This window comes from Mastomys coucha, unplaced genomic scaffold, assembly GCF_008632895.1.
Source record: "Mastomys coucha isolate ucsf_1 unplaced genomic scaffold, UCSF_Mcou_1 pScaffold5, whole genome shotgun sequence".
Classification (NCBI taxonomy): domain Eukaryota; kingdom Metazoa; phylum Chordata; class Mammalia; order Rodentia; family Muridae; genus Mastomys; species Mastomys coucha.
In genome coordinates, this window is record NW_022196911.1 from 45,218,556 (window position 1) to 45,240,076 (window position 21,521).

Below are 21,521 nucleotides of genomic sequence, written 5' to 3' on the forward strand. Positions count from 1 at the left end.
GTTTTTCAAAATAGGCATTTTCTGTGTAGCCCTGGCTGCCCTAGGATTCACTCTGTAAACCAGGCTGGCCTCAAAATCAGAAATCCACCTGCCTCTGCCTCCCAAGTGCTGGTTTTAAAGGCATGCACCACCACGCCTAGCCTGTTGACAGACTTTTTATAAAGTTCTCACTGTGTACCTGACTTGTGCACCTGGAGTTAAGGCGGAGTAGTTATGAAGACTTGGGAGTCTCGGGGTGCATCTCAGTACTCAGGCACTTCAGTGATTGAGCATATTTGGCTGTCCTGGAAACTGGCATGTTGGCAACACTCTATGGAGTGAGAGCAGGTGAGATGAGGGTGAGTCTCAAGGGGAGAGTTCCCTGGACATAGCTGGAAGGGCAGAGTGCAGCCTGCTGCATCTGGGTAGAGAGGGGTCATGGGGAGCAGCAGGGGTAAGGCACCATCTCTCCTTCTGGGGCTGGAGAAGCTCCAGGGTCTGCTTGGGGAAAGAACACTATGAGCTGCAGGCTGTGTGAGAGGCAGAGGGCAGACGGGCCCTGCTGGGGGTTGGCATCCTAGCGGTTGGCTTGGGACCAAGGGACCCCAAACTGAGCTGACTAAACATAGGAAAAAGGGGGTGGAGGAGCTGAGAGATAGAAGTGGAAGGTAGATTTCTTTTGTTGTTGTTGTTATTGGTTTTTTTTGTTGTTGTTGTTTTGTTTTGTTTTTGAGACAGGGTTTCTCTGTATAGCCCTGGCTGTCCTGGAACTCACTCTGTAGACCAGGCTGACCTCGAACCCAGAAATCTACCTGCCTCTGCCTCTGCCTCCCAAGTGCTGGGACTAAAGGCGTGCGCCACTACTGCCTGGCTTGGAAGGTAGATTTCTAACCTCGGTGATTGAGTGAATATTAGTGGGATCCAGGAGAACCCATAAAACTCAGCCCTCAAGTGATGTCTACAGGATCCCACATCCTGGGAGGCTCTGCATCTTTACCCTCCCCAGCCCTGCAGAGGTGTGTGCACTGGGCGCGCATGCCCGCCCTGACAGAGGTAGATGCTCAGTGCCGATGATAGTGCCAGCCAGAGAGAAACTGGCTAGGCAACATTGATTGGATGTACACAGAGAAGGCTATTGGAGACGCTGATGTGGAGAAATGATTGTGCATGGTTTCCACACTCGAGAAAGGTGGGTCTGGCAGCTCTCATCCTCCAGTGTTCAGAGTGGAAGGTCTGTGCTCTTAAACTCAAAGGCAGTGTGAGGAGGTGAGAATAAGGAATCATTAACATAGGGCGACTGTCCTGATACCCACAGCTTAAAACAAGCACCTTTCCATGCAGATCCGTGCAGTGCTTACAAACAGGGCCTGGAGTTTGAGCCCTGTGGGTTTTAACCTGTCTAGAAAGGGGGAAACAGCAGGGAAAGCAAAGTAGATGGGAAATCTGCTCTTGCAGACTCCTTGTCTCTGGCTGGCTGTCCCCCTGGCTCTCTGCAGATGACAGCATTTACAGGTCACATCAGCCTCCTGCAGCCTGAGCGTGAGGGCTGACATTTGTGGACAGGAGCCCCCTTGTAGCCCAGGAGCTCCTTCAGGGCTCTGACAGGGTTAATAGGCTCCTCTCTTCTTTATGGGTGTTCCCAGAAAACTGGGCTTTGATGAGGACGGGCCAGGTGGGCCCCAGCAGGCCTGGGGTAATAACAGTCACCTGTGTTTTCCAGAGCTGTGACCCCAGCAGTCTGTAGTGACCCCAGAGGAAGAGAGCTGTCAGCCTCAGCTGCTGAAAGGGTGACATTTCTACATTACAGATACGCCCTGTGGAAGCTGCTCCTCCCGTGATTATCCTCCTGCAGTCCTCCTAGGCTCAATACACTTTTCTCCCTGCTTTCTTCACTCTGACTCGGGGAAGGGAGAAGAAACACATGGCAAAGGGCAGAGTAGCCTTTGAACTCTGTGCAACCCAAGCATTGAGATTCCAGGAGGATCCATGGCCTCCAGAGCAACCTGGGCTTCTGCCCTGGGATCCATCAGATTCCTCCTGTTGACTCTTTAAGACAGGCTTGAGGAGGCCAGGACCCCATTCCACAGCCTAAAAGTATTAAATCTTTCTCAGAAGCATGGGTGATAGCTGGAGCTGACGGCGGAGCCCTCACTTAGCCATTACGCACCTTCACACATATTCCCCTCCGGAGGAAAGGCTGAGTTCCAAGCATCATCTCACATCTCCTGTAGTGACCCTCCATCTCCTCACCTTGCAGGATCCCCAAAACATTTGATGCTGATGTATATCATTTCTCTCCAGCCATTTTTCTCCATCTCAACTCCATTTGCTGAGCAGGTACATGTACCAGGAAGGAACCTGTTGGCCACCCACAAGCCCACAGCTGCCATCTTAGACCCTCCTCCCTGTCAGCAACCCTCGCCTGATTCTACAGACTGGCGACAGCTAACATTGTACTGAGCTACAAAACCCAACAGAAAGTGGATTCTAACCTGCTTTTGGAATTATCCTTCATCCACAACTAAGCCTAAATGTATTTGCATTATGATATTAAAAGACTTTTCTAATGACTGGAAGGTACTAAACCAAGATATTTGTTCTTTAAAAAAAAAAAAAAATGGGAGGGTCTGGTAAAATGTGACATCCCAAGTCGTATTTTTGTCTTCAGATAAGCAAGCTGCACCTGCCAACTGCCATCCGTGCTTTATGCCTCAATCACTAGATTTGGCCTGGTTCTACACCTAAACCTTTTAGGGGCAGCCATGACACATGCCACCTCGCTGGCAGCCCTGGCTGGCTTGCCGAGCCAGCTAGAATACAGCTCTCTTGGCCGGTGCTCGGGATGCAATCTGGTATCTTCAGCCTAGCATGGGAAGTAAGATGGACTCTTGAGTGGCCATACCTCACCCAAGAAAACTGCACCAGTGTTGTTTACAGGGACAGGAAAGAGTCCAAGCTGGGAGGAGACGTGGGCGTGAGGTGGAGAAAGCCATTGCCTCCTAGACATGCTGCTACAGTAAAAGGAGAGAAATCAGTTTAAATTCTAGGCCCCATGTGTCACAGTTGTTTTTGACCCTCAGTAGCTTTTACAAACACTCGTAGAAAACACTGAAGTCACCCCTTTCATATCTGGATTATTCAAAGAGCCCCACTCACTCCAGGTTCCTGCTGACTATGCACAACATTTCAGTGAACGGCATACAAAACTATTTTTCTAACCTAAGCACAGGTAACTTGGGGTGAGAAAGCTCAGAACATGCCTTAGGCAGATGGCAAGGTGGGGCACCTGGAAGGGTGAAATGGAAGCTATGCACTTGACTTTCTCTCACCAGTGGATGGTTTGTGCCAGAAGGAACACACACACCAAGCATTAACTTAATGTGCAACTTCACAGTAGGGGTTACCCTGTCAAGAATACAGACATCTACAAGTTCAGTGTGAGCCAATTTCTTGACAATCAAATGTGTCAACCCCTAGAAATGGGCAGCACAACTCCTAGGTCCACATGGTTGATATAAGTATTATTAAGTAGTGAAATTGTCTGGCATGTACCTCTATGCCAATAGTGTACACCTGTATGTGTGGAATTTGCTAATATAACCGTTTCAATAAAACTCTATTGAAAAAGCTGTTTGTGTCGCGTGGAATACTCTCTGCGGTCGCAGGTGACAAGAAGCACATGCTCCTTAAAGGGAATATGGTAGAAAACACAAATCCAAACCACGATGATACCACTTCACACGTTCTCGAAACGGTTAGACGGGTGTTGAACCATGGCTTGAACTCTCACACACTGTAAGAAAAGCTGCTTTGAAAGAGTCTGGTGTTTGCTCAGAAGCCTGGCTTTCAGGGTTAGGGAGACAGCGCAGTGGCTAAGAACACTGGCTGCTCTTCCAGAGAACGAGGTTCAATTCCCAGCAACCACATGGTGGTTTACAACCATCTGTAACTCCAGTTTTAAGGGATCCAACTATCTCTTCTGGCCTCCGAAGATACTAGGTACTCATATGACATACAGACATACATGCAGGCAAAATACCCATATGCATAAAATGAAAATAAGTAAAATCTAAACATTTTTTAATTAAAAGAAAAAGTCCAGGCTTGGCATGGTGGTGCACACCTTTAATCCCTCTACTCAGAGAGCAGAGGCAGGAAGATTTCTGTAAGTTCAAGTCCAGCCTGGCCTACATAGTTCCAGGAGAGCCAAGACTCCATATGGAGACACTATCTCAAAGGGAGAGAGAGACAGAGGCAGAGAGACAGAGAAGGGTGTGGCTCTTAATTCTTAATAATATTATCTTATTGGTTCTCATCATATCCAAAAGACTTAAAAACACTTTCATTCAAGTTTGTACACAGGAACTGGAGAGATGGCTCAGCAAGAGCATTCGCTGCTCATGGGTATCTTTGGAGCCCAGATTCTGTTTAACAGGCCAGGCACACTGGGCACACCTGTACCCCCAGCTGGAGGGATCAGAGAACAAGAGGACTGATGGGGCTTCAGATTCCCAGCCTATCCAGGAAAACAAAAGCCCTGGATTCAAGGAAAAAAACCTTGTCTTCAGGAAGTAGGTAGAGTATGATAACAGAGAGGACCCAGTCCCTGACTTCCACACACATATGTGCGTATGGTCATGTACACTTGTGCACAAATATGCCACATACTCAGACACACAGAGAGAGGTAAAAATCTTTTTTAACAATATGCACAGTGCTTATGATAACATTATTAAGAGCCAAGAGGCTGAAATGTCCATCCACTGATGGATATCAAGATGTGGCATATCCCTGCATGCAATGTTCAGCCATAAAATATAAGCCACAGTCATGCTACAACATGGATGGACCTTGGATATGTGATGGTGAGTGGAGAAGCCAAGCACAACAGGACAGATTATTTCATTCACACTAAATACCCAGAATAGGCAGATCGTAGCAGCAAAAGCAGGTTAGTGACAACTAGGGGCCGAGGAAGGGAAGGCTGGGCAGTAGCTGTGATGAGGGCGGGTTCCCTTCCAGATGATGGGTAGGTGCTGAAGTATCAGATAATATGGTTGGCTGAAAGTCCTGCGACATTGTCAAAATCTGAGTTTTGCACTTTTATCAATCAAGTAAATTCCATAAAATAAACTCACAGAAAAGAAAAAGAAAAAAAAAAGACACAGGCTTAGCATATACTGAGTGCTCAATAAATATTACTTTCCTTATAAAAACTAGTCCTGCTCTCTGGGTCAGCGTGTTAGGTATGCAGAGACATAGACAGTGCCAGCCAGCAGTCTATGTCTCAGCCTCAGATGTCCAAGGGCCATCCATGTCTTAGCATGTCAGTGGCTAATAGCTATTGGTATCCATCAGTTGGTGGAGATTTCAGTCTCTTGACTCTTTTTTTAAAAATATTTATTTATTTTATGTATAGGAGTGCGCTGTAGCTGTACAGATACTTGTGAGACATCATGTGACTGCTGAAAGTTGAATTCAGGACCTCTGCTTGTTCTGGTTAGCCCTGCTCACTCTGGTCGGCACCTCTTGCTCCAGCCCAAAGATTTATTTATTATTATATCTACACTGTAGCACACCAGAAGAGGGAGTCAGATCTCGATACGGATGGTTGTGAGCCACCATGTGGTTGCTGGGATGTGAACTCAGGACCTTCGGAAGAGCAGTCAGTGCTCTTAACCACTGAGCCATCTCTCCAGCCCTAGTCTCTTGAATCTTGAGTACACTAAAGTATACTCAAATTTGACAATCCCTTGAAATAAGGATAGATAATCCTTTACTGCACTGCAGGGTGGAACAAATATTTCCAATTCTTTTTGTTTTGTTTTTGTTTTTGTTTTCCAGACAGGGTTTTTCTGTGTAGCCCTGGCTGTCCTGGAACTCACTCTGTAGATCAGGCTGGCCTCGAACTCAGAAATCCACCTGCCTCTGCCTCCCAAGTGCTGGGATTAAAGATGTGTGCCACCACTGCCCAGCCAATACTTTCAATTCTTAAATTACATTTATTTATTTAGATAGTTTTATTTTTATTTTATTTACAAGTCAGAGGATAACTTGTAGGAGCTGTTTTTCTCCTACCATGTGGGCTCTGAAGCATCTTAAAGTCAGGCATCTCACTGGTTCTTAGGTACTTCCACACCTTTGAATGCCAGTGACAGAACCCAACTCAAGGCCTGTGGATGCAGCCCAGAGTGCTTGTCTAGTATGCATGAAGTTCTCAGTTACATCCTAAGCACCACATCCTAACAACGGGGATGGTTGAGGCAGGGGGATCAAAGAGTCTGAGATCATCTATAGAGTTTGAGACTAGCCTGAAATACAGAAATATTAGACTGTTTCAAAGAAAACCCTCGCTGGGCTGTGGTGGAAAGAAAAGAAGGAAGGAAGGAAGGAAGGAAGGAAGGAAGGAAGAAAGGAAGGGAAGGAGGGAGGGAGGGAGGAAGGAAGGAAGGAAGGAAGGAAGGAAGGAAGGAAGGGAAAAAGAAAGGAAGAAAGAAAGGAAGAAAGAGAGGAAACCCTCAAACCAGCTCAAACCTCCCAAAATGAATTTACCTCTCTTTCCTTTCACCCTTCTGCCACCTCCAGATGACATGGGACACCACATACAGCTGTCTCCCTAACCTTTATTCACCAAAATAAATATGGTTGTCCAGGCTGAGTCAATTGCACCTTTGAGTCAGAACCTGTCTTGTTCCTAATTGTTTCACCGGGCTCTAGTTCACAGAGCAGGCAGTAGCTAATTTTGCTTCACGGTTCAGTAGCAGAAGCCCTGGGCTAGGATCCGAAGGTGAATTTGCACTGTCAGAGACTGCCACCTTCAGGCCAGGAGAGGTAAAAGCAGGGCACTACACTCCTAGCTCACACTGCTGTCCGCTTATGCAAAAAATAAAAATAAAAAAATAAAATAAAAATGTGCTCATCTGTGACCCCAGCCTCAAGGCCACCCAAGCCCATCTGTCAGATGCGGTGAGCGCACTTATTTCAAAGAACACCAGCTGCACTTCCTGACAACTGGGTTCTTGAGGATTCCCGTCTTAGACTTGAGTCAAAATTCCGAGGCTGACCAGGAGCTGCTCCAGACGCTTTATTTTTTTTTTTTTGCAACATTTACTCGCCTGGGTGCACCGTAGGCAGAGAGCATGAGATCCCCTACAAACTGGACGGCGGTAGCAGGGCTGGACGGGAGCCAGGCCAGGAGAGGTCGAGGAGGACGGCGTCGTAAGGCAGCACGGCCGCTAGGGGGAGCCACCCTTCGGGCCGGCGTCTCGACCCCGCCCCGGCCTCTCGGCTTCGCTCGGCTCGACTCGGGGCGCAGCGACGGCGGCGCGCGCTTCCGCCTCACGGGCTCTGGCCCGGTGCGAGCGGCCGCGGGATGTGGCTCGGGCCGGAGGAGGTGCTGGTGGCCAACGCGCTATGGGTGACGGAGCGGGCCAACCCCTTCTTCGTGCTGCAGCGGCGCCGAGGCCACGGCAAGGGCGGCGGCCTCACGGGTGAGCAGGGCACGGGCGGCCGGGCCTGTGCGCACCGGGCCTGGCGGGGCAGCAGGACGCGACCCGCGGGCACGCGCAGCGGCACAGGGGGGTCGGAAGGCGGGTGGCGGGGGACGATCCCGGGCCGGGCAGCAGGGGAAGGACACCCATGGCCTCCGCCGGGATGTGTGCACAGTCCTGTAAAGTCACATAGCAGCCAGCAGGGTCCCCCAGCTCGCCCTCTGCCTCAGTTTCTCCAGCTGCCTTTGAGGGACCAAGTGGCATAAGCACACGTTTTCTTTTGCCCCCATCCCTCCTTTACTCCTAGTTCACTGAAGAATTGCCTCTTTGCGAAGACCAAAGATGCCCTGACCTCTGCTCCCCTTCCTGTGGCTTCTCCTCGCTTGATGCCATCAGAGCTCCCAACCCAAAGCTTGTTTTTACATATTTATCAGTATATATGAAGTGTCCCTCTGCGATACCCCAGCTCCCTCTCCGGTATCTGGGTACTACCACTCACGCAGAAGCAGCTGGAGTGGGCACCTCTGACTTTGTGTGACATGTGGCATTGTGGGAATCTACTCCACAGGATTTGTTGTGCTCCAGGGCTTGTCAAGTACTACAGGTCTGGCCCTGCAGCAGACCCCAGTACGTGGACCCTTCTGGATGCCAGATCTTTCCATATGGAAAGTGAATTTTCTGTGAATGCCCCGATTTTTCCGTGTGGCAGCTGACAGTCCTGCCAGATGGAGTTGGAGGCCTCTCCTAGGTGACATCAGCTGCCAGCATCTCATGGGCTACACTTCTTAATGTGGAAGGGACTGTACCTTTTCCAAGAAAACTCAATGTTCTCTTCCACAATCAGGCTCCTTCCCAAAGGGCAGAGAGATGACTGGAGGTGGTGCTACGCCTGCCTCCAGGACCCAATGTTTATTGAAAGTTAGGTAGCAGCCCTCCTGAACAACCCAGTGACCAACCTTGGAAGCTACCATAAGGCCACCGAGGAACACAGGGCACTGTGGGACAAGTCCCTTTTGTTCTATCACTCATCTGTGCCCGACTGCCTCCTTGCCCCTCAAGGCTGAGCGCCCAGACTACTGTGCCAGCCATTCTGTGAATTCCAAATCCCGTTGAGCTAGGTTTGTGCGGATTACCATGGCCATTGGGCCATCACAGCCTCCTGAGCACTGTATCTCTGAGAGATTAGTCAGTCATGCAGGTTTCTACAAGCATCCTTTCAGAACTGGCCTGGAAAGAGTGGGGTTAAGGGCTTCAAGGCCAGAGTTCAAATCCCAGCACCCATATGGTGGCTCACAACCATCTGTAACTTTGGTTATAGAGAATCCAATACCCTTTTTAGGCATCCATAGGCACCAGACACAAACATGTGCATAGATATACATGTAGACACATACCCATACACTTAAAAAAAAAAAAATGAAAGAAGTCAGCAGTGGTGCCACTTGGGAGGCAGAGGCAGGCGGATCTCTGTGAGTGCAAGGCCAGCCTGGTCTACAGAGTGAGTTCCAGAACAGCCAGGGCTACACAGAGAAACCCTGTCTTGAAAAAAACAAAAAGTAAATAATTAAAATAATAGTAGTAGTAGTAGTAGTAGTAGTAGTAAATAGCTAGCCTGAACTTCTCATTAAAGAATGGATGTGAGGAGAGGGTCATCAGGTTAAAAAATGTTTCAGGTCCTACAATATGGCTTTGCTAGTAGTTTATGCAGAGACTCTAAAAGAATGTACCCAAGACCAAAAGGAAAACCTCAATGTGAACATTGAGAAGTTGACTCCAAATCATAGTAAGGCTTGAACATGCCTTTTTTCTTTTGTTTTTGAGATAGTCTCACTGTTTAGCTTTGGCAGGCCTGGAGCTCATTACAGAGACCAGCTTACCTGGTGTGTATGCAGGAGCCCATGCCTGTGTGTGCGGAGGCCAGGTGTGGACATGAATGACTCCTATATCTCTCCCCCCCACTTTGTGCTTTGAGATGGTTTGTTGGCCAGAGATCTATCTCTACTCTGCTCCCAGCACTCAGGTTACAGACACAAGTAGCCACATCCATAATTATGTGGGTGCCAGGGATTTGAACTCAGATCCTCCTGCTTGCATGGTAGCCATTTTGTCAGCTGACCCATTCTCCAGATCTCTAACTGCAATTTAAAGTTACTATTTTTTTTAACAGTTTAGTAATACAAATGAAAAATTGTTTGTTTGGATGTATCTGTTTGTTGCATTTATTAAAGATGGGAGGAGGGTCAGATGAAAAATGGTAGGTTAGCAAAAAGTATTAAAAGTGAATAATAGAAGTGGTTCTGTAGGCCAAGAAGACAGCAGCAGCAGCAGCATATTTTCAGATCTCACCAGACACAGCCACTTCCTTAAAAAGGAAGGGATCCATTTCAAACAGGAACAATAGGCAGGGTTTTTCGATTACGTCATTATTTAAGTAATCAGGAAGAGTGGATCAGGCAGATGGTGGTAGAAGATAAGGGGTTTCCTGCCGATTTGCCAGAAAATGAAGATTATTGACAAAGAGCACTGCCACAAACTGTCATCAGGCCAAAGAGTAAGGGGAATGATGGGTAAGGAGAACTTGAAATGCCCTAAAATGCTTCAGTTCCAAGAAAATAAAACAAAACAAACTTTTTCAAAATCTGATGATCCTAAAAAATGTTTCCTTGTCCTGTTCAGCCATGACTTTGAAGGCTGCCCTGACTTTCCAGAATTGCAGGGTGCATAACTGCACATGCAGGGAAAAAAGTCCGCGTTGCCTCCCTGGGTTTGATGCGGAGGGTGTTAGAGTGTCCTCACTCTCGGAGGAACCGAAGTTCTCAGCCAGCAGTGCTGGGAGGAAGGAAGGAGATGCTCTTAAGAGATGTATCTGGCCGGGAGGGGTGGCGCACGCCTTTAGTCCCAGCACTTGGGAGGCAGAGGCAGGAGGATTTCTGAGTTCCAGGCCAGCCTGGTCTACAGAGTGAGTTCCAGGACAGCCAGGGCTACACAGAGAAACCCTGTCTCGAAAAAAAAAAAAAAAACAAAAAAACAAAAAACAAGAGATGTATCTGGCAGTTACTTAAAAGATAGTGTGGGGCCATCAAGATGGCTCGGAGGGTAAAGGGGCTTGCCACACAGGCCTGAAAATGTGAGTTCAGTCCCCATATCTGGTGGTGGAAGGAGAAAAACAACTCCTGGGAGTTGTTCTCTGACGTCCTTGTGTGTGCCACTATGATAAAAATAAATTAATTAATTATAAAAGATAAAATGTATAAGCTAGATTTAGTGACCCCACTTTGATCCCACTTTGTAAAACAGAGGCAGGAAGATCATGAGTTCAAGGCTAACCTGGGTGACACAAAGATCCTGTCTTTAAAAAAAGAAAAAGAAAAAGAAAAGGCACTGTGGTATTTTATTAATTTAATTTAAACATTTTCTCACTTTAAAGAAAACATTTAGCTGGGGATATAGGTTTGCAAGGATGCCTGCCTAACTTATATAAACCCTGGGTTCCACACATTAAAGAGATGTTTGTCTTGACACCTAATCTGGGGGCATAGTGACACATTTGTATAATGCCAACACCAGGGAGGGTTATGGCAGGAGGATCAATTCAGAGTTATCCTTGGCTACTGAGTTTGAGGCCAGCCCAGGATTCTTGAGACCATGTCTATAAATAAATAAATAAAACCTAATTTTTATTTTCCTGCAAAATAGCCTTCCAGAATTGTTTGAACTTTGAGTCCCATTAAAATCTACTGTGGCCAGTCATGGTGACACAAATCTTTAACCCCAACACTCAGGAAACAGAGACAGACAGATCTTTATAAGTTCAAGGCCAGCCTGATCTACTTAAGTTGCAGGCCAGGCCAGCTAAGGCTACATAGTGAGGGCCTGTGTCAAAAGTCCTCTACAGTGAGTATTTTTGAGCCAAGAAGGTAAACAGACACTTCTAGAAGAACCCGACGTTTTGAGAGACCCTGGCAGGAAGCCGGTGAATAGTAGGGAGTCTTTGTGCAGCCTTGCCTGCGCTAGGCCTTCCTGACACGGTACTGTGTGAAATGGCTCAGGCTAGGCTTGGCCCTAGGGCTCTCACCTTCCACCTCTGTCTGCCCACCCACAGGTCTTCTTGTGGGCACCCTGGATGTGGTGCTGGACTCCAGTGCCCGTGTGGCCCCTTACCGCATCCTGCACCAGACCCAGGACTCGCAGGTCTACTGGACGGTGGCATGTGGTAAGTGCCCTGAATCATGACGTCACGCTGGGAGGGAGGGGACAGGAAACCTGCATTCTCGATGGGGTGATGCCTACCAAGAACCCCATGATGTCCCTCAAGGAAAGTGGAGAAGCTCCAGGGAACTTAGGCCTGGACTTCACCAGAACCCGTGTTCTCTCAGCTCCCTTGTCTCAAGGGAGATGTGGTTGGACCTCATAGGTCCATTCCATTTCTTGCTCATATTCACCTGTAGCCCCCTCATTGACACGCCCAGCATTTGGATACTCTTACACATGTGGTAAGAAATCTGGTTCATCTGGTGGTCCCAGCTAAGGTGGATCAAGGCAGCTCTTGGCCTTATTTTGGCTCTCACTGGAGACAAGGCCCTTTTTAATCAATGGGGTGACATATTTTCCCATCTTTCTGCTCTGTTGATCTCACTGATGAGGATGGGCCCCATGGAGAGTGCTAGAGCTGCCTTCTCTCCAGGGTATAGGAAGACCTAGATACCCCTCTCAGAAAGAGGCCTCAGAGAAGCATGTGTGAGACAGAATGCACCTCACAGAAAGAGGCCTCAGAGAAGCATGTGTGAGACAGAATGCACCTCACAGAAAGGGCCTCAGAGAAGCTCGCTCAGAAACAAACCCTAGTGCTGTTGATCCTGTTCAGTGCAAAGCATCATTAAATAGAAAACCTCATGAGAGAAAGTCATATATTGATAGGTGGCTGAACATTGAGACCTTCACCTTGTTTGTATTGGGCCTGGGATAAAGGTTGAGGGACCTTGTAACATATCCGCCAGGAGAGACAGGAGTCTGCTGTAGCTGCTGTGTTTAGATGAGGTGAGCCAGAGGATGGTCAGTGTGAGCCAGTCAGGCTGGGTGGCTGTGTTCAGACAGCGGAGCAGGAGGATGGTCAGTGTGAGCCAGTCAGGCTGGGTGGCTGTGTTCAGGCAACAGAGCAGGAGGATGATCAGTGTGAGCCAGTCAGGCTGGGTGGCTATGTTCAGACAGTACTTCCTGAGTAGCAGCTGCTTACCTGAACCAACACAGGTACTTCAGCCCTCTCTGGGTTGAAGATGAGTAAAACCATAGCCCAGAGCAATCAAGTAACCTGTCTAGCATTACTCAGTTGCAGGCCCAAGGCACGTGCTCCTGTATCAGCAGACACCTCTCTGGTTATAAGCCAGGCAGTTAACATCCTTGCAGGATCCTGGTATTCCTCTGTGGCCTGAGATAAGATGACAGGTCTCTAGAGTTTGTGGACGTCAGCCAGCCATGGTTGTGTATGCCTATAATCTCAGGCTGAGGTATGAGGATCATGAATTTGAGACCAACTTGGGTGACTTAGCACACCTCTATCTCAAAATAAATAGGAGCTAAGGGTGTAGCTTGGTAGAGTGGTTGTCTAGCATCATGAATCCCTGCTTTCGATCTCTAGCACCACATAAACTGGGCGTGGTGATGCATACCTATAATCCCAGCACTTGAGAGGTTCAGGAAGGAGGATCAAGAATTCTACCATCCTTGGGCCTGTGTCAAGTTCAAGGCCAGCCCAGGCAACATGAGACCTTTTTTTTTTTTTTTTTAAAGATTTATTTATTGCTATATGTAAGTACACTGTAGCTGTCTTCAGACACACCAGAAGAGGGTATCAGATCTCATTATGGGTGGTTATGAGCCACCATGTGGTTGCTGGGATTTGAACTCAGGACCTTTGGAAGAGCAATCAGTGCTCTTAACCACTGAGCCATCTCACCAGCCCATGAGACCTTATTTTAAAAACTAAAATTAAAAAAAAAAAAGCCAGGCTGTGGTGGTGTCACCTTTAATCCCAGCACTTGGGATGAAGAGGCGGGTCTCTGAGTTCAAGGCCAGCCTGGTCTATAGAGTTCCGAGACAGCTAAGGCTACACAGAGAAACCCTCAAAAAACACTAAATAACATCATATAAATGACTGGAAGTGTAGTTATGTGGTACAGCGCTTGCCTACCATGTGTGAGACACTGGGTCGGAGCCTCAGCAAGGAGAAAGTGTGTAGCCCTTGTAGTTGGACCCCAGGCTCAGGATCAAGGGATTAAAAGCACAGAGATGGTAACCTGGAAATACTCTTCGCTAGGTCCCCTCCTCCTGGGCACCCTTATCAGTAATGACAGTCTTTGTCAGCAAGTGAACTTAGAGAGGTCAGTGTGCCCAAGGCCAAGTAGAGGAACCCAGCAGGACCCTAGGTCTCCTGGCTTTCAGATCCACCCCGGAGGTTACTAGGAGACTGACTGCAAAGATTACTTCAGGAGATAGGGGTTCTCTGAAAAGTGTGATCAATCCCAGTGGGATCTGGGAACTTTATGAGCTTTGCTCACAGGGAGGCAAGTTACTTTAAAAAAAAATTAATTCAGCGTGTGTGTGTGTATGTGTGTGTGTGTGTGTGCAGGCAGGCATGCTGTGTAAACCAGACTGGCTGTCCCAGGAGTTTTCAGGTGATTTTTCCCCTCTCTGCCTCTCTCCTCTCTGAAGGAGTCCTAGGATGACAGATCCAGGCCATCAGACATAGCCCTTTACAAAGCTTCAGAGTGTCAAACTTAGGTCATCCAGCATGCTCACCCACTGAGCCATCTTCCCACCCAACAGATTACTTAACAAGGGCCTTGAAGGTATATTCTCTGCCTCAGTGTCCTTTCTCAGGGAGCATACAGAAAAAGGCCATGGCACCCAGGGCAGCCCCAGGGTCGGGGAGTCAAGGGGGTGACAGGTGGTAGCCCCTTCGGTGGCCGTGGTTCCTTGTGTTTCCCCTTTACCATTCCTCTTGCACCAGATGCCACCCCTGCCCTCGCCTTGCCTGTGCCTACCTCCCCAACAGTCTGGGCACTGACTCAGAAGCCGCTTGCCAACACCAAATGTCCTGCTGGAATGCTCCGGGTAAATCGGTCTCACACCTTGGTATTCAGGATGTCCAGGATCTGCTCACCTCCATCCCCAGACTCCTACCTAGCTGTGTCCTGGTTTTCACACAAGGAGCACACCTGCAGTGTTTGTGATTTCCCACAGCCCTCTGCTGCTTTCTGTGCAGTGTCCCTTCTCTGTTGATACTCACCAGATGTCACCTCCCAGGATTCCTCACACCACTCCCCTGTGCGTGGCCTGGCTGCCCCAGCAGGCTGAAGGGAACTAAGGATGAGAGCAGGGTGCACCAGGCAGCTGGGCTGGCATTCTCACTTTGTCACTTCCTTGCTAGGTGGCTTTGGATAACTGACTTAACTTCTCAGTGCCCCAGTGTTACACTGTAAGGTATCTGAGGTATCCTGGATGAAGTGAGCTCTGTGGACAATCCTGAAAACAAGAGTGACACTCAGTAATCTAGTTAGCTACTGCATCTTTTTTATCCGCAGTACCTAACAGAGATGGTATAGTTTTTGTCCTTAATATTAAATGAGTGACTTACTTTTTAACTAAGAGATGTACACATAAACATCTATAATCAAAATACAAACAGGTGCAGACAGACAGAATGGCAACTTTACCCATCTATGGTTGCTGGGAATGTGAGTATAAAAGAGAATGGCGCTGGGGGCTGGAGAGGTTGCTCAATGGTTAGAGCACTTGCCACCTTGCAGAGGGCCCAGGTTTGGTTCCCCAAACCTATGGTGGCTCATAACCAGTCCAGGAGATCTAACCCCCTCTTCCAACTCTTGAGGGCACAGAAGTGGTGCACATACATGCAGGTAAAACATTTATATCCATAAATCTAAACTTTTAAAAAATGAAATGATTCGCCAGACGGTGGTGGCGCACGCCTTTAATTCCAGCACTTGGGAGGCAGAGGCAGGTGGATTTCTGAGTTCGAGGCCAGCCTGGTCTACAGAGTGAGTTCCAGGGCAGCCAGGGCTATACAGAGGAACCCTGTCTTGAAAAACCAAAAAAAAAAAAAAAGAAAAAAGAAATAATACTGAGAGTTGCATCATATGTCAGTTTAATTTCTGAATGTGATTGTGGGTTCTTGGCCAAAACCAGAGCAAGGCAGAAAGAAATCCCTTCCTACCAACCGGAGGAGGCCGTAAGAGAAAAGCACAAAGGAAAGCCCGGAAGGGGAACTGGGTGGCTGAAGGGGAGATGGTGACTCACTGAATTACCTAGTGCTTCCAGCTCTCGTCTTCATGTGGCCATCGCGGAGAGGCTCCGTCCTGTGGAGCTGCTTGTCTGATGAGCAGCTTGAATAAGCAGCAAACCAAGCCATCCCTAGTGAGGGCAAGCCAGACTGCAGGGCAGCCATGAGCAGAGCTGTGGGGGAGGAGGTGGTGGGGACCACCAAGCCCAGCCAGGAAGGGGTCAGTGCCACCAGCACAGCTGATACAAGAGTGTTACCAGTCAGAAAAGGGTGTCTCCCTCAGGGCTGGAGGTGTGGCTCAGTCAGTAGTGAAGAATTTTCCCAGAACAGCCTGCGCTCTGACCTCTGGTTCATAGGTCATAGTGTGTGGGCCTGGCCATGACACATGGCTACTTTTCCTGCCAGGACCCATGAACTGCTCCACCCCAGCACAGCTGAGAGGAATACAGGTTGCTCCTTCCTCCCGTCCTTGTTAGGTATCCATTCTGAAAGGTTTCCAGTCTAGATTTTTTTGCTTCACTTCCCAGGGTTGCTCTTCTAGACCCTTGATGGAAGCAGACAGTCTGCCTGCCCTGCAGGGGTCCTGCCAACAGCCTTGTAGATTGTCTCTAGAAGAACCGAGCCAGAAGTTCCCCTTGGTAGGGGAGGGAGGACTCTTGTTGTAATGGAAAGTGTAAGCAGGAAAGGCTTGGAAGGGGGTAGTCACTTTCATAGAGGAATGAGGACCCACCTCTCTGCTTGAGTCTGAGATCTCCTGGTTTCATCTGCCCTCACTGAACTAGGTTCTTCCCGAAAAGAGATCACCAAACACTGGGAATGGCTGGAAAACAACTTGCTTCAGACGCTGTCCATCTTTGACAATGAGGAGGACATCACTACCTTCGTCAAGGGCAAGATACACGTAAGGCCCATGTCCCACTAACAACCAACCCCTATTCCCTTTGCGGAGTGCCAAGGGCCACACACAGTTGATGCTCCATTATCTGTGGGATATAATGAATTGCATGGATTCAACCAACTGTTTGTCAAAAATATTTGGGGAAAGGATTATCTTTACCGAACATTGTCAATCTTTCCTAGGCAATTCAGAAGAGCAGAGCTTTCCTGCGGTGGTGCATGTTGTAAGATGAGCTGAAGCATGCAGGAAGGTAGACAGGCAAACTATCTTTTTTTAAAGAAGAGACTTGAACATACATAGATTCATGTATCTCTGGGAGTCCTAGAAGCGCCCTGCAGACTCCAAGAATTAGCTGTGTTATCTATCCTGTCTCATCTAAACAACCCAGTGTAGGTTTTTGTTCCCATTTTACAAGATGAAAACTAAAGTCTCCTCTTCTTCCATTTTCTGATGGTTGAAAGGGCCATGGACATGACTGTCCCTTGCTCTAGTTGGGATCTTGACTCTCCCCCAAAGACCCATGGTTGATTCTCAGCCTGTGGTCTTATTGGAAGATGCTGGACCCTATATGGAGTGGGAACTCATGGAAGGCAATGAGGTCGATGGAGATGAGCCCTTGAATGGGGATATTGGGACCCTGGTTCCTTCTACAGTCTTTGCGTTTTGGTCACCACAAGGTGGACAGGCCTTTTTGGCCGTACAGTTTCCACCATGGTGTGCTATACCATCACAGGTTCAAAGCAACGAGATGCTGCAGCCGTGGACCAAAAACTTTGGATCCATCAGGCCAAATAAAAATAAGCCTGCTTTCTGTTTACACTGATTTGTCAGGCTAACAGAAAGCTGACCCACACACCTGCAGAGCCCCTGCCGTAGTGGGCCTCTGGGGTCTGAAGGTTAGCCTGGAGTGTATATTCCTTCTAAAATGCCTTATACAGGTGCAGATATGTAATTGTGTTTGCCAGAGCCTTGGCCAACAGGGAAAGACATTGGAAATCTTTTTCTTTTCTTGGTGTATTGTTTGTTTGTTTGTTTGTTTGAAACAAGGCCTCTCTGTGTAGCCCTGGTTGGTGTGAAAGTCCCTATTTAGACCATGTAGGCCTCACAGAGCTCTGCCTGCCCCCTGCCCTCTGCCCCCTGCAAGTACTAGATTTAAAGGCATGCACCACCAGGCCCAACTTTCCTGGGTTTTTTGAGATACAAGCTTAGATAGTTCATGTTCACTCTGAACTTACTATGTAGTCAAGGCTAACCTTGAACTCTTGCCCCAAGTGCTGGAATCAAGACATGTACCACTATACCCAGATCAAATAACAAAATATCTTACAAGTTAAAAGATGGCATACCTTTTTCTGCTGAAATTCTTGGAGTGTGCCCTGTGGTATATTGATAGATGCAGAGTGACTGACACGTGTTACTGCTGTGCTCCCTGGAGCCTTGATTACCTCAGTCACTGGAAGCAAAACCTCCCAGCCCCGGAGAGGGAAACGCTTTTCCTTCCTCTGGAGTATGAGAACAGTAATCTTACTAGCGTTTTCCAGTACTTTCTAAGTCCTTATTTTGCTATGTGATGTGCATTATCTTCAGGGGAGCTATTAAGTCATGTGTAGTATACTTAATGGAATATTTTATGGCCAAATAATGATTACGAAGCCAAGCATAATAGCACACACCTGTGATCCCAACACTCAGGAGGCAAATAGAAGCTCGTGAGCTCCCAAGCAGCCTGGGCTGCAAGGGTCCCAGGAGGACCCTAGCCGTGCAGAGTTTTACTCTGCAGTTTTCTTTCAGCAGGCCCTGGGCAGATTGGACTGAGTTTCTTAGCTCTTCTTTGCACCCACTGGAGTTCACGGCAGGACCTGTGTCGTCTTATAGCTCCAGGGAAACAGGCAGAGCCCAGCTGTTCCTCTTCTGTTGGGTAGTAGTAACGACGCAGCCTTATCACATATCTCCTAAAGGCTAGCCCTGACAAACCCATCTGAAGAACGCTAAAGCTCAGGATGACTCGGAGGTCAGGAGGAAAGGACACTAGATCACTTTCTGTAACTGTAACAAGTATCTTGGATAATCAGCTTATAAAGCAAAAGGGGGGTTTTGATTCACGGTCCTGGTGGGTTTCTCCCTGTTAACCTGTGTTGGCACATCACAGGTGTGTGAGAGAGCAAAGCTGCTCAACTCACGGCCAAGACATGGAAGAGAAGTGAGAGAATTGGGGTGTCCATTATCGTTTTTATTTGAAACACAGGACTTCACAATGTAACCCTGGCTAGCCTGGAACTCACTGTATAGACTACACTAGCTTCAAACTCATAGCCATCTTCTGCCTTCCTTGCCTGCTGAGTGCCACCATGCTCAGTTGCCCTAGTATCCTCTTAAAGGCATGTCCCCAATGACGGGAAGACCTCCCACTTGGTCCCACCTCTTACGGAACCACCACTCCAACTCACAATAATGCTGTGATGAGGATGAGGTCTCTCAACCTCTGGGGATCACAAGATAGACTATGGAAATTAGGAAGCATAAAATTGACTAAGGCTGGGAGGTGGCTGAGCATGTAAAACACTCACCTTACAAGCACAAGGACTGAAGTTCAAATCTCCAATACCCATGTAAATGCTGAGTGGCCTGCGGAGCCTGCTTGAAATCACAACATGGGAAGGTGGAGCAGCCTAGGGAGACTAGCCAATCAATGGCTCTGGGCCCAAGTAACACAACCAGTCTTGATGTATAAAGTGGAGAGCAATCAGGAAAGACACCTGGCAGCAGCCTCCTACCTCCACACATGTGCCACAAGTAAGTACTCACACCTGTGAGAACATACAACAGAAGAAAAATTATCTGGCCGGGCAGTGGTGGCGCACGCCTTTAATACCAGCACTTGGGAGGCAGAGGCAGGCGGATTTCTGAGTTCGAGGCCAGCCTGGTCTACAGAGTGAGTTCCAGGACAGCCAGGGCTACACAGAGAAACCCTGTCTCCAAAACAAAACAAAACAAAACAAAACAAACAAACAAAACCTATCTGAATGATGGTTGAAATGCTATGCACTGAAATTGGTACAAGACCACAGTAGTTCACAGAAGGGACTTTTAAATGTTAGGAAAGAAGAGAGGGTGACATTAATGTCCCATTTAGTAAGTTAGAAACTCCAGAGAAACCAGGAAATTAGACAAAGGAAGTAGAAATTCTTAGGCAAAAACTAATATCTTAAAAAACAGAGGATAGGGGCTAGGGAGATGGCTCAGTGGTTAAGAGCACTGACTGCTCTTCTGAAGGTCCTGAGTTCAAATCCCAACAACCACATGGTGGCTCACAACCACCCGTAACGAGATCCGTTGCCCTCCTCTGGTGTGTCTGAAGACAGCAACAGTGTACTTACATATAATAATAAATAAATCTTAGACAAAAACAAAAAACAAGGGATAGAAAGGTAGGGTGGTGGATCTAGAAACAGACAGGTCCCAAGGCTAAGACCCTCTAGTAAGGCCCATGGAGACGGAAGTGAAGACTGTAGAGCAGGCCTGTTGGAAAGAGGGATGGGCAGAAACAGCCTCACGAGGCTCTTGGGAGGCCTTATCTGGCTTACCCTCTAATGTACTTTACTTAACCTGAGAATGGAAAAGAAGGGATACTTAGGCCCTGTGAGAGGGAGCAGCTGGGAAAGGCACTTGCTGTGAGTCCCACAACCCAAGTTCTGCTCTGAGAATCCACATAGGGGAAGGGAAGAACCAGCTTTGCAAAGTTGCTCTCACATGCACATGCACACCCACATGCAAAATCCACCCTGTGATGCTGACAGGTGAGGACACTAGGCTGACACTGTCAACAGCACTGGGCTGATGAAACTTGAGGCCATCAGGAGAAGGCAGATCCAACTGTTGTCACCTCCCTGCGCCCAGTCTTTAGGTCTCCCAGGTGCCCCTCAACAGTCAGGGACTGACTGCTACCCGCTAAAATCTAGGAAGAGCACCTGAAGGGCAAGACCACCTATAATTCCAGCTCCAGGAAATCCACCGACCTCTTTTGGCCTTCATGGGCATTGCTTTTACACATGCCTTATATTCACACACACAAATTTAAAAATACATCTTTAACAAAAGAAAATGTCATAATGAAACCCATTCCTTTGTATGCTAATTTTGAAACTTAATCAGGGGCCAGGAATGTAGCTCAGTTGTTAGAGTACATGCCAGTTGTACATAAGGCTCTGGGGTTTGATTCTAGCACCACGTAAACCACAGATGTGGCAGCGAGTGCCTGTAACCTCAGCATTTGGACAATAAGACAAAAGACTTAAGGTTTGGCTACATAGAGTCTGAAGTCAGCCTAGGCTATACGAGACTCCAAGTTCCTCCCTCATTTTTTTTTTTTTTTTTAAATTAAAGAAGTCCTAGATTCTGGGTTCCTGGCCTCTGCTCCTTTCTGGGACTGCTCCAATATGCTCAGTGGCCCAAACCGTGTTGTCCTTCTAGGGCATCATTGCAGAAGAGAACAAGAACCTGCAGCCCCAGGGGGACGAGGACCCAGGGAAATTCAAGGAGGCAGAGCTAAAGATGCGGAAGCAGTTTGGCATGCCAGAGGGCGAGAAGCTGGTCAACTACTATTCCTGTAGCTTCTGGAAGGGCCGCGTGCCACGCCAGGGCTGGCTCTACCTGACCGTCAACCACCTCTGCTTCTACTCCTTCCTGCTGGGAAAGGAAGGTGAGGTGGCGCGGAAGGCACACACCCCTTACATCATGCCCAACTCCCCCATGCCCTCACCTCCCTGACCTCACTGCTGACCCAAAGCACCCACATTGCTATTTGGGGGAGATAATTTGTCTCCCCGAAACCCATATGCCACTGTAACTCCCTGTGGTG

At 48.1% G+C, this 21,521-nt stretch overlaps 2 protein-coding genes across 5 annotated transcripts in view; both read left to right on the plus strand.

Annotated features, from left to right (window-relative positions):
• Rnf130 (ring finger protein 130) overlaps positions 1-3,608 on the plus strand; it is a 108,917-nt gene extending 105,309 nt beyond the window's left edge. For 2 of the 3 annotated variants that reach the window (XR_004113677.1, XR_004113675.1), the window contains exon 10: positions 1,700-3,608. The gene's annotated coding sequence lies outside the window, so the exon portion shown is untranslated. The remainder of the gene's footprint in view (positions 1-1,699) is intronic. The other variant, XR_004113676.1, reaches the window with a different exon arrangement.
• Positions 3,609-7,266: 3,658 nt separating this feature from the next.
• Tbc1d9b (TBC1 domain family member 9B) overlaps positions 7,267-21,521 on the plus strand; it is a 40,723-nt gene continuing 26,468 nt past the window's right edge. For both annotated transcript variants that reach the window (XM_031351008.1, XM_031351009.1), the window contains exons 1-4: positions 7,267-7,469; positions 11,572-11,682; positions 16,548-16,666; positions 21,134-21,362. In XM_031351008.1, the coding sequence (XP_031206868.1) occupies positions 7,352-7,469; positions 11,572-11,682; positions 16,548-16,666; positions 21,134-21,362 (577 nt within the window). In that variant the 5' untranslated portion in view covers positions 7,267-7,351. The remainder of the gene's footprint in view (positions 7,470-11,571; positions 11,683-16,547; positions 16,667-21,133; positions 21,363-21,521) is intronic.